At 38.4% G+C, this 17,232-nt stretch overlaps 1 protein-coding gene across 1 annotated transcript in view; it reads left to right on the plus strand.

The window, feature by feature from the left end:
• The window catches only part of LOC147129606 (signal transducer and activator of transcription 5B-like), a 37,273-nt gene that overhangs the window by 2,214 nt on the left and 17,827 nt on the right, over positions 1 to 17,232 (plus strand). Inside the window, exons 3-10 of the mRNA XM_086017725.1 lie at positions 4,147 to 4,303; positions 4,476 to 4,565; positions 4,725 to 4,902; positions 5,293 to 5,423; positions 10,510 to 10,661; positions 13,426 to 13,581; positions 15,399 to 15,578; positions 15,750 to 15,837. Of these exons, the coding sequence (XP_085873851.1) occupies positions 4,147 to 4,303; positions 4,476 to 4,565; positions 4,725 to 4,902; positions 5,293 to 5,423; positions 10,510 to 10,661; positions 13,426 to 13,581; positions 15,399 to 15,578; positions 15,750 to 15,837 (1,132 nt within the window). The remainder of the gene's footprint in view (positions 1 to 4,146; positions 4,304 to 4,475; positions 4,566 to 4,724; positions 4,903 to 5,292; positions 5,424 to 10,509; positions 10,662 to 13,425; positions 13,582 to 15,398; positions 15,579 to 15,749; positions 15,838 to 17,232) is intronic.

Raw genomic sequence — 17,232 nt, forward strand, 5'->3', positions numbered from 1 at the left:
GAACCACAATGTGTGTACATGTGCGTGTTTGAGTACATGAAGTCCCACTTAAAATCACCAATTTTCTTGATCAGCGTGAAGACAAGTGGATTCAGGCTTTTTTTTTTTTTTTCAAACAATCTTGCTGGTCTTCTTGCTTTGTGTTCTGTCATTGCTAACTTTGCTTCCCGTCTCTGAATTGATGTTGGTGCAGCATCTAGAAAAACAAAGTAAGACAAAAACAAAATCAGCCTTTCAGCTGACATTCTATGAATATATACAAGTTGAGTGGCAACGAGGTTAACAAGCACGCAGTTTCAGCCCAAAGTGACTGTTAGACAATTAGCTGCACAATTACAGCACCTTTTGTATTTTTTAATATGAAAAGTGCAGAAAGCCACACAACAAAAAATATGCTATTTGGGCATTGTTTTCAAAACATTTTTTTTCCTTTTTTTCCTAGCGTTTGGCTTCTAGTTGGATGATCTCTGTACATATGTAGTTTGAAAACAGTTATTTCTTAGAACATACGTTTGCATTTTGGCAGTGGACATTTGAAATTAAAATTTCTTGAATTTTTATGGCTATTCGTATGCCTTGCAAATGCTAATTTTGTCTCACTGTTATAGCTACAAACCTCACAGAAAAACATTTTGGGCAATGGCTACGAATCAAAACTCTGCCGTGACAAGTTCTTTGCCTGAGAAACAGGGAAGTGGTAATCGGATCACTATGGCTGTGCAGTACGTCATAGTTTTAAAATGCGGTTGAATATTGTTAAAATTTTGTTGCGTATTACAACACGCCGAGAGCTTTAGTTGGTTTATTTCACGTTAATTGTCAGGCAACAAACACGACGCCAAAAAGTAATACAGGCACTGTCAAATAGCAGCCCAAGTGTGTCCCTCTTGCTCCGCACCTAACCGACCACACACGTTTGAAGACAGTCGAGGGAAAAAGTAACGACTCCTACTGAACAACTACTCGCTTCGGGAATTGAGTGCTCAACTCGGCAGAAAAGAACACTGTTTAAGCACACACCATTCACACTAACCAGTTTGATAACACACGGTAAATGATGTCTACCAAATCCTCACCATACATTATCTTTCTCCGGTTTGGCACCGTCATATGTCTGTAGTTGTAAATGTCAGCGTTCCACTCTACAAAAAGCTAATCTACCAATAGCTAAACTATCTTGGTGAGGAGTCTCACCCTGTGGCTGGGGGAACTTCATAAATGTGAAAGCCACGGGGAAAAATACAAATACTTGCTCGGTGTTGTATGACAAGGTTCAAAGGCGCTCAACTTTAATTTCCACACATTAACTAGGTAGAAAAAATATATATACAGGGGTGGAGCCATGAGTGGGCCTGGGTGTGCACAGGCCCACCTGGATTGAGAGACTGCCCACCCAGTGAGATTCATGAAAAAATACATTTTAAAAATATATGTTTTTTTATTTTATTGAATATTAAGAATAGCATGATTGTGGTTGTCTAAGGAAGATCTGAACTTCATATTTTTTGGTTTGTCATTTTATTTGAATATACGATGTGTCGGGACAGGAGGATTGTGCGAAGTGAGAGAAATATTCAGGCCCACCCTGATTTTTCCAGCCCCACCCATTAGCCACGTTCTGACTCCGCCCCTGGTTCAGACAGTCATAAATTCCAGACTTCCAGTGGGCAGGTTATTGGTGGTAGACTTCGAGGCGCCGGTGTCACTGTCCGTTCTGCCTGGTGAAAAGGGTATTTCGCGGACAAGAAAAAATGGCCGCTAGTCTATATTTTTTCCCTCTCTTTTCTGTCATACTTCCCATGATGCAACACAGTTTACAGAAACTGTAAAAGTGCTGTATTTTATTTTTTGTCCCTCACGGCGCACTGTATTTTACAGTAATATACTGCATTAGGGGTGCACATAATTTTTCTCGGTACTCGCATGACTACCAGGAGATTGTCTTTGGTACTCATTAGTCGTCCACCAGATCCCATAAGTCACGGTTCGGATCGGTCATGGATTTTGAGTTACGGATCGGATCGTTTTTTGTATGAGCAAAAAAACAAAAAACAAACAAAAAAAACAAAATAGAACTTTGTCTTCATTTATTTTATAAAACGCTTTTGCCCATAAAAAAAACCCAACTCCTAATGTCTAATATGGCCATTTAGGATTTAAGAAACACAATTTAACGCAATTTTGTAAGTGGTACAGTGTATACACTTCAAGGTATCCTGCCAGACATGTTGAGCTGAATGTCTTCTTACAATTATTAGGCAAACGAGTTGTTACAAATTAAATTAAGACATTTTATTTTTATGTATATATATATTTTTCATAATGAAAAAGACTTGAAGTGCTATTTAAGGCACCTTTCTTAAAACATGGACAGCACAATATAGAAAAATAAGTTTAAAAAAAAAAAAAGTATGCCAAGAGGCAGCTGTTGTACTACCAGCTAATGATAACAGCTGCTAGCCATTAACACCAGACACTTTTGCCGTATCATATAATGACAGCGTAATTAACCAGCGGTTTGTTCGTGTACTAAATTAGCGACTGATTTTGATTTTGAGACAGCGTTCTGTTGGTGTTGGTAGCAAGCATTAAAACTGCTGATACGTCGATCACGGAAGTCAAGTTAGCCGTTACGCTACCACGTGGACCAACTTCAAAGTAAAGGTTCACTAAGGCTATTGCATTGGTATTAATGACGTGAATGTATTATTTGGTAAGCTTTATTTTGAAGTTAGCCTTTGTGTAGGCGGTGTGTTCGTTGAGTATGTTTGCAAAACGCTCTTGTACATGCAACTTATCGTGCCCATCCTGAACCGATGCTTGATCCTTAAGATGATTCGTTCCACTGCACCACTACTGTGTACAGGTACGCAAATGCACGTTGTTACGCAAATGACGGTACGCATCAGTGATTTCTGTTGCCCATGTGCACCTGCGTGCCAGTAATGTGTACCTCTGATTATAAAATAGAGTAGACTACTGTGTGAAATTTATATATTATTATAATTTTTAGTTTTTTCATGTTATGCACTACACTTAATAATAAAATGAGTTGCCTATTGAATAAGTACGAAATTGCAATGGCTATCATGCTCTCTCTAAGCCAATGGAAATGCAACGATTCTTATGACAAAATATTATGTGTGTGAGAAGAATGTCGGTATTCAGTATATATTCTTTCACCTGTTTTTAATGTCAGGCTGCACCATTCTCTTTGGCTCATGGAACTGTACATCTGACTCTTATTACCTCACCTGCCATGAACCTCACCGGCCTTCACTGCATTTAGCCCACTTTGCAGTTTACGTTCTGTTCTTGTTTTGCTGTTATTCCTGTCAACTTACTGTTAGTTTTACCATATTTTACTGAGCAGCCTCAATGTGCCTATACCAAAGGACCGGCCTACTTTCCTTACCTTGGGGACAGTTAGCAGTGGTGACAATAGGTGCACTGTCAAAAATGTGTAATTGCCTCATTATCGTTACAGTACATTGTTTTTAACATCTTTTCATTCCTTCCAGATGCTTTAAAGCGAAAGTCAACCCAAACATATTTTTTTCAAGAATATGTTCCCAGCCCACTAGTTGAAACACGGCACTCTGATTAATTTTGTGTTTGTGGAATATAAGTTAAGCAGCAAAATGCACTCATTTATAGCCATCTTTTGGGGGTGGCCATTTTGTCTTCGGCCTGAAAGTGACATCACAACTGTTCACATCGACCAATCATGGCTGACCTGTTTTCTGAATCTGAGCCGTGATTGGTCGTTGTGAGCAGTTGTGATGTCATTTTCAGTCGACAGAAGACAAAATGGCCACCCCCAGAGATGGCTAAATACGAGTGGATTGACACTTATTCCACAAACGCAATATTTATCAGAATGCCCTGTTTCAACTAGTGGGCTTGCATAGAACATTTTCTTGAAAAAAATATGTTTGGGTTGACCTTCGCTTCAAGGCCTGCCGCACAATGGAAAAATATTGGTCGATTTCCTAACTGCAGGAACTTAGGGATGTATGAAATTGAGTTTCCTGTTTTTTTTTTTCCATCGACTCTTTCTAAGTGTTAATGGAAAAATGTGAGATTTGTGTTAGACGTGTGGTCTGCTGTTAGCTAAAACACGTCAAAAACGATGTGCCATCAAAGGGATTCGGTGGAGTTGGGCAACCCAGCAGAGGAAGCCAAAGCAAAGCGTCTGCTGGACAACCTGGTGGCGGAGCTTCAGAGGAAAGCCCAGCTTCAGGGAGGAGAGGATGGCTTTCTTCTTAAGATCAAGCTGGGACACTATGCAAACCAGCTAAAGGTAAACTAGCAAAACCTATCCACCTGTAGTAATCTTACCAGTAATGGAACAAAACACACATTTTTAAGAGTTTGTTTTTAATGTTTCTGACCATCATCAAACTCCCTACATTATTGTAAACATGTGTTAGTTATTTAAAATAAAATCCCCGTTTGTTGAATTGTCAATGCAGAGCACATATGACCGCTGTCCTTTGGAGCTGGTGCGTTGCATCAAACACATCCTGTGCTCCGAGCAGCGATTGGTTCAAGAAGCATCAAATGTAAGTGTTGAAAGCGAATCGGGAACCTGAAGGAACCCCAGGGCAAAAAAGAAAATTGCAACGAGTCGTTGAAGGAAGTCTAGTGTGCTTCTTGACTACTGTAGAGATGTCTGGTATTCAACAATTTCAATTCCCCATTTAGCAATTTTTTGTGTTCAGGCAAATTGTGTGAGTGGGGGGCAGGCCATCGACAGCCTCTCACAGCGCCATCAACAGATCAATCAGGCCTTTGAGGAGCTCCGATTAGCCACACAGGAGACTGAGAATGAACTGAGAAAGCTGCAGCACAGCCAGGAGTACTTCATCATCCAGTACCAGGAGAACCTGCGCCTCCAGGGTATGCACTCGTTTGCTCCAGCATCCATCTTCATGCTACCTGAGCAAACTGGAGTCTTCTTGTTTCATCGTGTCGAAACATTCTTTGCTCTGCGTACTTGTGAACATGTTTATAACTGGAGCTGTTCGTTTATACAATTTGATTTTTGATCACCGTAAGGTAGGGCTGCTCGATTATGAAAAAAATATTAATCACGATTTCTTTGGTAATAATTGAAATCACGATTATTCAAACGATTATTTATTTTTTGCTACAAAACAAGAACAGAATTCAAAGACAAAATTATTTGAAACACTATAATAATTTAAATTAGTTTTGGACCCAACAACATTTCAGTTCTGGTTAAATAAAAAAACTTCTGGCTCTAAATCTTGCTTCTGTTTTGGTCAGCCCAGCTGAGCAGTCTGAGCTCCCTGCCTCCAGCTGAGCGCACCCAACGGGAAAGCACGCTACAAAGCAAGAGGGCCACTGTAGAGGCCTGGCTCGCCAGAGAGGCCAGCACGTTACAGAAATACAGGCTTGTATGACTATTCAGTATCCACTTCATATTATTTCTTTGCTGGCAAGGTTATTGCTTTAAATGGCAATGCCACTCACTTCACAGCACAGAGCTTGCAAAATATTTTGCTACTTCATTTTTACGTCCCCAACATTGCCATGCATCTTTCACCTTGTCCGAGCATGTTATGTGATTTAACCATTTAAACCTGTGTATTCATAATTTGTCCTTGCTTTGGGAATATTTCCGAATAATGCATAACTATTTCAATTTACGGATGTTTTATGTAATTTCGCCCGAATGTTGTTGTTATCATAAATAACGCACAATATTGTTCTACGGTGGCGATTCTACATGTGTCTCCAGTTCTGGGCCCACAGGGAACCATCATGTTAATACTGCCTGTTTGGATTTTTCAGTTGTCTAGCCATTTTCAATAGTTGCCACATCACTGTCATATGAGTGGGTCCCCTTCTTTCTTGTTTCTCATGACCATAGAGTCCATAGCTCGTGGACTAAATAGTGGAGCTCAGACAGGACAGGAGATGATTAAATAATTAACTGGCAAAGGTCCGAAGGTCAATAACGCACAGTAGAGTCCAAATCTGACAAATAATGTGGGACGCTGGCTCATACACGACAACAGAGGTGGGTAGAGTAGCCAAAAATGTACTCAAGTAAAAGTACTGTTATTTCAGAATAATACGACTCAAGTATAAGTAAAAAGTAGTCATCCAAATAATTAATTGAGTAACAGTAAAAAAGTACTTGGTGAAAAAAACTACTCAAGTACTGAGTAACTAGCAACGTCTCTTTTTTTAATTTTTTTTTTAAACAACCATTCCATGAGACGAAAATACAAAATAATCGTCTTCAGGAAAATTAAAGTCCATCCAATCAATAAAATGAATAACATTTAATTAAAGAATAGATTAAAATAATCTTAAGGTAAATTCAAGTACTTTAATAAACAATAAAATAATAATAGTATAAATAAATTAAGCACAAATAGCACAAAATCTCAGCCCCTGTCCTTTTTTTAAAAAGGCTTCGTAGGCAGAACAAGGTAGCCCATGAACTCGTATAAAGTGTGTGGGTGTGCGTGCGTGTGTTTCAGTCTGTATGTATGTGACAAAACATGCAAAACAAACATTTCACTCAGTGATGTCTATTAAGCTTTAACAGTAGTTGGCTCTCAAGGTTCTTGCAGTGAAGCTGTGATCGTTTAGCAGTAAACAGGAGTCCAGCATGACTGAAAAGTCTCTCACAGGCTGCAGATGCAGACATTTTTCGATCCGTTTCATCCAAAAACAACGCTTTCCCGCAGCTGAAGTTGAATATGATCACGTGACGAGACGTTTGATTGGTGAAACACAGTCACATGGTAGAGCCTGGCGCAGGTCTCTGAGAAAATAAATGCACCTTTCTCTGAGAGAGAGAGAGAGAGAGAGAGACGCGTAGGTACACGGAGGGGATTTAAGTAACGGGTTCAATGTAGCATAATGTAGCGGAGTAAGAGTACAGTTTCTTCTTCACAAATCTACTCAAGTAAAAGTAAAAAGTATAGTGATTTAAAACTACTCCTAGAAGTACAGAATTTCCCAAAACTTACTCAAGTAAATGTAACGGAGCAAATGTAACACGTTACTACCCACCTCTGCGCGACAAACACAACATATTGGGTTGGTACACTTATAACTGACGAAGGGGACGTGGGCTGCAAGAGGTAGCACAATAGCACATTGTAGGAAAAAAAAAAAAAGCACAAGTGGGGGAAGGTGATGAAGTGCAGGATGAGCACATCAGTGGACGGTTGATAATCAGTGGGGAGGAGCATACGTGATGGACAAAGCAAGGCTTTTGTAATGAAAAGAGATGTATATTTTCGCAAGAATTACATAACTGTTTTAATTTTGAGTTCTATACTGTACTCCCAAGTTTGTTATTGTCACTACTTTAGAATACAGTGATTCCTTGTTTATTGTGGGTATTACATTCCCAAAATAAGTAGCGATAGGTGAAATCTGCAAAGTCGGAATTTTTAATTTAATTTTTTTTTTTTACAATTATACGGTACTGTATGTTTTAAGGCTGTAAACTTCACCATTAACATTTCCTCACATTTCTCTTTTTTTAAACACGCTTAAAATTCTAACCTTATAAAAAAATAAGTATACATATTATTATAAATATTGTTCTTCTTCTTCTTATTATTATTATTATTATTATTATTATTATTATTTCAATGGCCTGCTTGATCCATCTTTTGAATTTATTGGTTTCTGATGTTATGACTTTCCCCTTCTCCCAGTCCATAATGTGATTACAGTACAGTATTTCTTTTGCAGTGGTCTGTTATGGCTGGTTTCTTGTTTTCTTGTTCTGCTTTTTGTTTTTGTTTTATCTTTGTTTTATTTATGATTTTTTTTTTTCTGCGTTTCTGGTTGGGATAGGGTTCTCGATGTTGAGGCTTGCCGGAGTTATTGCTTGTTCTTTGCATCTGAGCTTGAATCTCAGTTGGGTATTTTTTGGCGTGCAAGCTTCATTTCTAATCTTTCCCAGCGGCGGAGGGTGACGACACTGTCACGTCTATAGCTTCATTGTAATAGCGTTATTTTAACATTCATCTTGTCTTCTTCTTTAAAATAGGTTTGGAGTTTCTTTTTTTCAGACTTTTTTTTCAGTCAAGAGTAAAACTCTTACCTTGCTGACAATTTCAGCTGTCACTTCAGCCTTCGTCAGAGCTGTCACACTTCCATGTGAGGTGTCTAAAAAAACAGCTGATCAAACACATTCTGTGTGAGGCATGGCGGAGATGTATTCAAATTGGTCTAAAGTACTTTAGCCAATCAGGACACAGAATACAATGCAGGGTTTGCACGCTGTAAAAAAACGAATGCTGAATTGCACTGTAAAAAAAATCTGCGATATAGCGAGTCTGTGAAAGGTGACCTGCGATATAGCGAGGGACCATTATATACTGTATTTGTGTCATCTGCAAACAATATTCGTTTTAATAATTCTGATACATTAAATAGGTAATTTATGTACTAGTTAAACAGCTGGAGACCCAGCACTGACCCCTGGGGGACACCAAGTCAATTCGATAAGTGTTCACCCATTTTTACATAATTGCATTTGTTCTATTAAATAGTTATTTAACCATTACCTAGCTATGAGTCAAAGTCAATGATTTATGGTATCAAATGCTTTTTTGTTTTGGTCAATGAATATTCCAATAGCATGTTTCTTTTTGTTCAGTGTGTTTGTTATTTTTTTCAACTGCTTCAATCAGCCATTGATGTGGTCCTTTTGCTCTGAATTCATACTGGTGCAATGTTTACTAAGCATTCTTCTAAAGGAGAGTTGAAGATCTTTTCAAGATTTTTTTAAACTGTGAATGGCCTATAAATTTGTAAAATTGTGCTTATTATCATTTTTATAGACCGGAATAATTTTTGCTGTTTTAATTTTATTTCGAACACAACCTGTTTTGAATGACAGCTTACAGATGTATGTGAAATGTTTTGAAATATTATTTATCACAGTTTTTATTTATTACATATATATCATAACAGTCTACAGATCATTTGCTTTTACCCTTGCGAACTATGTCGATTATTTCTTGTTCACACATTGCTGTCAAGAACATGGACTGGGGATTACTATGTAGTACATCCCCATATTGAATGGTACTATGATGAATTTTAGTAGCCAACTCCGGGCTGACATTCACCATAAATTTATTGAAACTATTAACAGAGTCAGTCTTATCCAGAGCTGGGCACTGTACCCTTTTTTTGCCGGTCCGTGCTGTGTTCGCGAACTGGGTACCCTTCCGTCCTCATTCCGCCGTCCTTATTCATAAAAATGCTCGTCCTCCGATTATTTCGCGATAAGAATAATTATTGCAAAATAAGTCAATGTTAGGAGGAGAATGAACATCTTCCACTTCCGGGTCATCAGTTTTTTCGGGGTTTTTTTTCCTTGTCAGTGAAATGGATGTCCAATAGAAGGCAGACTATGCCTGTGACAACAATTCTGCAGGGAGGGAATGCACATGAAAAAGAGCACAACAATGTTGTGCACATTAGCAGGCAGTCTTGCTTTTAATTCAATGCCATTGATTTTTTATTTATTTGTCTTTCACAGTCCAACCATTCAATCCCATGAATTTATTTATATATTTTTCTATTTTTTTCAAACATTAGGGTAAATGAGTGTCTAGCAGTGAATGAGTTAAGACATTAAAGCCTAAAGCGCCTGGGTCAACAGCTCCCCAAAGCCTAAGGTCGTTTTAGGAATTGCCCTTGAAAACCTGAACTTTTCCCAGAAATTCAACATCTACAAAATAATTAATATCTCAGCCCCTGTAGCAGACAGAAACATACTTCCAAAAGAATTTGAGACCTTAGACATGTGGCTTGTACACAGGCCTGAGTTTAATCATCTTCACTGTTTCAATTGAACATGTAAAAATAAAGTGTCAGTGCAAGAGAAGCACTATTTTAATGTAAAAAAATCGAGTGGTAATTACCATCCGCTATTTTGTTAAAAGGACCCAACACAACAAGTCAGCCGGTACTTGACCCAGTTAGGGACGATTAGACCATCCACAAAATCGGCGTCCGTCCGGAATGGACGGATGGACTGTTCCATCCCAGGGGCGGAATGCCCACCTTTGGTCTTATCATAATGAAGGCCATACACATTCTCAAAATACTCTGATAGATAAACTTCAATGATCCACGTTTTACTAAAGTAAGTGGTCAGGATATTCCAGGTTCCTTTGATAATAAAATGTATTTTTATTTTCTCATAATACAGTTGCTTGCTAGCTCCGATTTATATCCGTTAACTTGTTCTCATAAACTTTATATCTTTGTCACTTCCTCGGTTTTTACTTTGAAAAACATTTTGTGTATTTCATTTTTTTCTTTGTTGCAAGCATTTTGGATTCCTTTGGTTAGCCAAAGAGATTTAACATATTTTTTTTTATGTTGAAAGGCATTTTGAAGTGGGCAGTGTCTTTCTCTTGCCCCCTGTTTCTTGTACAAGTGTTGTTTCACAGTAGTGTTCTCAGTGTGTCGCTCACGGTGTGTTTGCAGGACTTGTCAGAACAACACCAAAAAACCTTAACCCTTCTGAGGAAACAACAGACTTTGATCCTAGATGAGGAGCTAATCCAGTGGAAGAGGAGGCAGCAGTTAGCTGGAAATGGGGGTCCTCATGAGGGAGGACTTGATATTCTCCAGTCCTGGTATGGATTTAGGATTCCTTAGGTTACTTTTGACTTGCAACAGAAAAACAAGTTCTTTGATATTCGTGTGGATTTCATCCACATGTATATGAGCCATTCTACCGAATTGGTTGAAATGGCTGTCCCACAATGAAAATCAAATTTTAAAAAACAATGAAGTGTTCAGACCTTGCATATTTAGTAATATCTTGTTATGATCTATTTTACCACAAGGCATTAATTGATATACTATTAAACTGAATGTATAAAAAGTCATCTTTTATATGTCACTTCCTATTGGGAGGTGGCGGTCCCAATCTCTAACTCCTAAATTTCAATTCATGAAAAAAAAAATGTAGAAGATTTTTGCCAATTTAAAAAATACTTTACTTTAATAGAACACTTTGGTTGCTTTTAAAAGTATGGTGAAAGATTTACATTGATTTTGTAGATTTTCTTTTCAAATTAGAAGTTTTTATGTAAAAAAAACAAAACAAAACAAACCTGTCCCAACTTTTCATGTCACTACCGAAACGCAAAGAGTATTTGTCTGTAGCAGGGCTTGGTTTTAGCCACATCCCCAGAAATTTCACCAGCAAGAGACATTACTTTCATGTTCATCACTGGGCACATGGCGAGTAATTAGTTGGCAGTATTATTAAGTTATGTGCCCTCCAAAGTCTCAAAATCAGCATGTGGTTTTAAGGACCGTCACTACCGAACACCTCATTTCGGCAATAAAATGAGCACTTTTGATTTTAATGCTAAATGTACTGTTTTCTATCTCTGTACACATGCTCAAAACTGTCTGTGGTAGCCACGTTGTGTCTAGCATTGTTGAGTATTGTCAACAACTATCATAAAACGTCACTACCGAAACGGTCACTACGGAAATGGTTTCGGTAGTGACAACATGATATTTATTTTTGAATAAAGTAAGTTTTAAATAATATAATACATAAATGCATATGTCATACATAGATCTTTCTGATGTTAACAATATTATATTCCATATTTTATTCAATTTTTAAGGGAAAAATAAACCCGAACCGGTCACTACTGAAACATACAGATAGGTTTCGGTTGTGACATAATGGTTTCGGTAGTGACAATATGATGTTTATTTTCGAATAAAGTAAGTTTTAAATAATATAATACATAGATACATAGGTCATACATAGATCTTTCTGATTTAACTATGTTCGATTCCATATTTTATCTTAATTTGAAGGGAAAAATAAAACCGAAAGAGTCACTTCCGAAACATACAGAAAGGTTTCGGTTGTGACATAATGGTTTCGGTCGTGACAATATGATGTTTATTTTTGAATAAAGTTACTTTTAAATAATATAAAACATAGATACATATGTCATAGATATATCCCTCTGATTTTAACATTATTCTATTTAATATTTTATCTTAATTTGAAGGGGAAAAACACCAAAATGCCAAAAAGCCTAGCAGAGAGAGAGTACAGGCAAAGGGTTACAATGACCCAGTGAAATCCAAAGAATATTTAATAAAGGAAAGAGAAAGAAATAAGAGATGGAAGGAAGAAGGAAAGCTGAAGAAGAGCATGGAGGAAAAGACAAGACCACCGGATGTCTCTCAAAAAACAGAGAGAAAGGGAACATACATACAAAAATGTTTCCAATTAAATTTTCATTTGGAAGGTGAAACCACAGTTTTTCAATGATGAAGAGCCCTATGATGGACAGGTGACCGGTCCAGCGTGTACCCTGCTTTAGCCCTAAGTCAGCTGCGATCAACTCGAACCCCCTGCGACCCTGAGTACAGCACAAAGCAGTAGAAAATGGAAAAAAATATGTTTCATTAATTATAATACGTGTTAAAAGTTAAAATAAAGAAAAACTAGTTAAGTGATTAAAATTCTACCCTCACACAAAGTATTACTGTAACAGCAGCAACAATATGGTCACTACTGAAATGTTGCAATCACTACCGAAAAAAAATGATGTTTTAACAAAAAGAAAAAGTATTGAATCATCAACCAACAATTTTTGATAATGATTGTTTAAGGGTATGTTTGTTTTAATTAATGATGACTTTTGAAGTCAATATGATCAACTTTCTACATTTTACAATGAAAAATAGCATACAAAGTTTGATTTCTTTTGGAAAAACTAATATTAAATTCTGGTAAAAATTCATTGTGATTGGTTTTGATGTCAAAACCATATATATTAATTTATAAAAATACTCTGTAGAGGAGGGAATGGAAAAAGATGCGAATCGGCTAGTAGAATTATTTTTATTCTTCTGTAATTGTGTGATTCGGTAGTGACACATTTTAGGGACAGGCAAGATATTAGGGAAAAGCTAGAAAATACTATTTGAAAATTGACTGTGCTTTTACTATATTTGTGCCCCATAGATATGGTGCAACATGAATACAATAAAAATGTCCGCTGATGGTGTAGTGGTACACACGCCTGAGTTGTGTGCGGGCAGCGTGGGATCGATTCCCGCTCAGTGACAGTGTCTATGTGTGCCCTGCGACTGGCTGGCGACCAGTTCGGGGTGTAGTCTGCCTTCGCCCATTGACGGCTGGGATAGGCTCCAGCAACTCCCCGCGACCCTATATAGGATAAGCGGTTTGGAAGATGACATGACATGAATACAATAAAAGTTTTTCTGAAATAAAATACAAATTTCACACATTTTCCAACTCTGAATTTGAACCAATTCAGTAGAATGGCCCATATATGTTGAAGTACCAATAAATGAGACCAGCATCTTATGGCTGTATCCTCTTGTCCGTAGGTGTGAAAAGCTGGCAGATCTGATCTGGACAAATAGGCAGCAGATTCGACGCTGTGAACATCTTACTCAGCAGCTTCCTCTGCCAGGCCCCATGGAAGATCTACTGAGCAAACTCAATGCGGACATCACTGATATCATCTCTGCCTTGGTCACAAGGTGAAAATGACACTGAATCCGTACTAAACTACATGGAAATCTATTGTACTGCTTGAAGACTGGTACACAAGCGCAATGGTTTGATTCCTCGTTATGGCATTAATAAAGGATGTCAGTGCCTCGTCACATTTGAAGTGTGGAAAAGCAGGTTTCTTTCATCCAGGGTTGTAGAGAAAATAGCTGTGTGATATAAACAGATACAGGGTTTTTCCTGCCTCAGATTGAGGCAGAGGTGGTACCAACCTGTCCATGCCCCATGACGTACATGTATTCTGGAAATTCAACTTACTCGCGTTCTTTGACAGGGAACATACTTTTAAGTTAAGAGTTGCAATACGAATGACTATTATCACGTTAAAGTATTCATTTATTAACACTAGAACCACAAAGTGTTACTGCAAAGAGCCACATTATATATATGAGTGCACATAAAATAGACCATCATATGAGCTCACAAAATATGGTAACTTTGCTGTGTATTTGTGCTGGTGTTGCTGTTTTGTTTTTGTTGTTGTTTTTTTGTGGGATTGCCATTTACACTCAACAAAAACTTTAAAACGTGATGTATTGAAATTCATATTTTTGTTATGATTAGATTTTTTTTCTCCTCCCATTTTCAAAGTGAACTTGGTAGGGAACACTACTCAACATTTTTTTTTTCTATCGATCTTATTTGCGTCAAAGTGAATGCGTGAGATGCACGTAGCTGGTACCTCGCTTGCCAAATGTCATCTGTTCAATCGCCGCATTCGGACAAGCCCTTTATCAGACGCGCAACAGCGTGCCCATATTTGGAAGTGCTGACGTACCGGCCGACCAGGAAGTAAAAAGTGAGGCTTTTCCTACTGGTTTACAAAATGTATCTTTCATTGCTACAAAAGAAAGCCCAGTCTTTGCTCGTTTAAAAAAAAAAAAGAAAAATCTAGAGGAAACAAGATGTATCTTTCAGTGTCAACACAGTAAATGCACTTTATTTATCAAGGCTTCCACTATTGTCCTCATGCCGTGACTTGTAAATAAATCAGCCAAAATAGCACTAAATCGCTTGGCAGCCCCTCACCTATTGGAAACGCTTTTTGAAGTGACGATGGTGCCGCCGTAAAGTAGAATGTTTCAATCCGAGGGGATTTGCAGTCGCCGACGACGCCGTCGTGGCAGAGAGCAGAGAACGTTCCATTCTCTGGTGCCGCCCTTAACAATGGCGCGCTGCAAGTTTAAATAATGCTACTTATGAGAGCCGGCCACATAATGCTACGTTCACACCAATCGCGGATGAACGTTCCGCTTTGCTTTATTCGCTGGCATTTGACCGCGAGAAATTTAAAACCTGAATGCCGCAGCTGCTTCATTCCTCAATCAAGGGGCCGACACTGTGCTAAAGCTAATGCAAACAATATTGTCGTCTCTGTGAAGTTCAACAACTGTTTAAAAAAAAAAAAAAAGTAAAAACATACCAGGTATACCAAGCTCCTCGTTCATGATTCTCCAAGTCTGGTCTCTTCTTTTCTTGTCCCGGTACTGGTAGCTGGCCATGTGTAGCTCGGCACGTCCACAAACCGCAACGATAATCGTTTCCTCCATTTTGTACTCTCCACACAAAACTTGCTGAATGTAGAGATCGCTGTGTATGATTAAAAATGAAGGGATTGAGGATTGAAAAAATAAGTGTTAAATTTCAACTCTGCTGCCTAATCAACATTAATACTGATCCAAAATCCAATTATTAATCCAAATCATGTCATAATTCAAATGGCAATTGATGTCGGTCTCATTCCCTTTAGATAACTGACTTCATGTGAATGTCCGCCTCTCTTTAGTACCTTCATCATTGAAAAGCAACCGCCCCAGGTGTTAAGAACCCACACCAAGTTTGCTGCCACTGTGCGACTTTTAGTGGGCGGAAAGCTCAACGTGCACATGAATCCACCGCAAGTCAAGGCTGTCATTGTGAGTGAGCAACAGGCCAAAGCTCTCCTCAAAAATGAAAGCACACACAGGTAAGATGCAACTCCGGGGTCCAGACTTTCTTATGGTTGTATGACTCCAGTGTAAATTCTGTATCATAATCTCATCTTTTTTTAAAATAATGTATGCAAAATGTTATTTATTGGTTTATTTATTTTTTGCTTTATTCACTTTTTTGTTTTTTTCCCCCTCCCGTTCGGTAGTGAAAGCAGCGGTGAAATCCTCAACAACAACTGTGTGATGGAGTATCAGCAGGCCACAGGCACTCTTAGTGCACACTTCAGAAACATGGTAGGATTCCAGTTTAATTAAACACTTGTCATGTTTATAATGAAATGTTATTGAGCAGTTGGTTGCAAAAGAAACAAGTAGAGTGTTTTAGATGGTAAATGGACTGCACTTAGTGCTTTAACTACCTAAACCACATTCAGCAGTTCTATTGTGTTGATGTTTTTATAACACTGCTTTCAGGCCTATAGTCATGGTAAAAACATTTCACAACTCATTCTGGGTTTTGCGATTCACATTGCTTCTGATCAGTTAATAGGAATTTTGCCTGAACAAAGTGCTGAAATTCTAAAGAAGGGTCAGCATAAATGCGATTTATTTTCCAATAAAAGTTAGTGAAACACTAATTTCAAGTCACTGTTTTCAATTGAACCTGTAATTGGGTGAACTGTTGACAGTGTTGGTAACTCTGCTAGGATGGTACAACGATTTTTTTCAGTCCCAACCTGAGCTGAGCCAGTTGCAGGGCACGTAAAGACCAGAGCTGGGCAGTGGGCACTTTTTTGCCGGTCCATCCTCCGTCCGCGACCTGGGTACCCTTCCGGCCTCGTCCCTCCGTCCTTATTCATAAAAATTATCGGCCCCCGACACCGTCCTTTTAAAGCGGTTCCGTCCTTACGTCCTCCCCCTCTGTGAATGTCCGCGGTGTCGTTGCAAAGGTTACAAATACCAGCTGATCATCTGTCATTTTACCTGAACCGTCAATCAGGAGCACACAGCCCGTTGGTATGTAGCCATCTACTAAGAAAGATTGTCATGCCATTTTGCTATTTGTATGCCTTCATTAGCATCTATTGTGTGTCCGTATGTCTGCATCAGTACTGGCAACTGATGAATATTAAATGGGGAGTTTATATATTTGCGATTTGCGGATGCTTGTGCACGGAGGCAGATCAGGGTGCTCACGCGATCGATCGTAAAAAAAGTCACTGATATTTTACATTCGACTACAGTACCAACCGTGGTGTATTGGCTCTTTTGTAAATGCTGCATGAACTGCCAGGGTCGATCCCATCCTCCTCAAAGTTGCTTTGTGCCAGTAAAAACGATACAGAACCCCTCAGGGCATGAAGTCCCGTTCAACTACTGTACTTGTAAGTCAATATTTCATCAAAAGAGTTGTGAAAAAAATTTAGTAAGGTCAATTTCTTGGCCAGTGCTGCTTTAAGTTTTATTCAAATAAAAATAAATGTGTTGTTGAAAGAAGAGATTATGTGTGTAGCGAATATTAGTATTAAATATTATTTTAATAAATGGACGGCGATTCAAGTTAATGCCTGCACTAACTCTCGATCACCGCTATGGGCACCACGCCCGTTTTGGATTGATTCTTTGCACAAAAACGGACGGAAAGGTCCTCGTAATTCAGTCTTAATATATGAAGGAGCCACATTAAAA

Source organism: Filicampus tigris, chromosome 19, assembly GCF_054856515.1.
Source record: "Filicampus tigris isolate MCC_2025a chromosome 19, RoL_Ftig_1.0, whole genome shotgun sequence".
NCBI classification, from domain to species: domain Eukaryota; kingdom Metazoa; phylum Chordata; class Actinopteri; order Syngnathiformes; family Syngnathidae; genus Filicampus; species Filicampus tigris.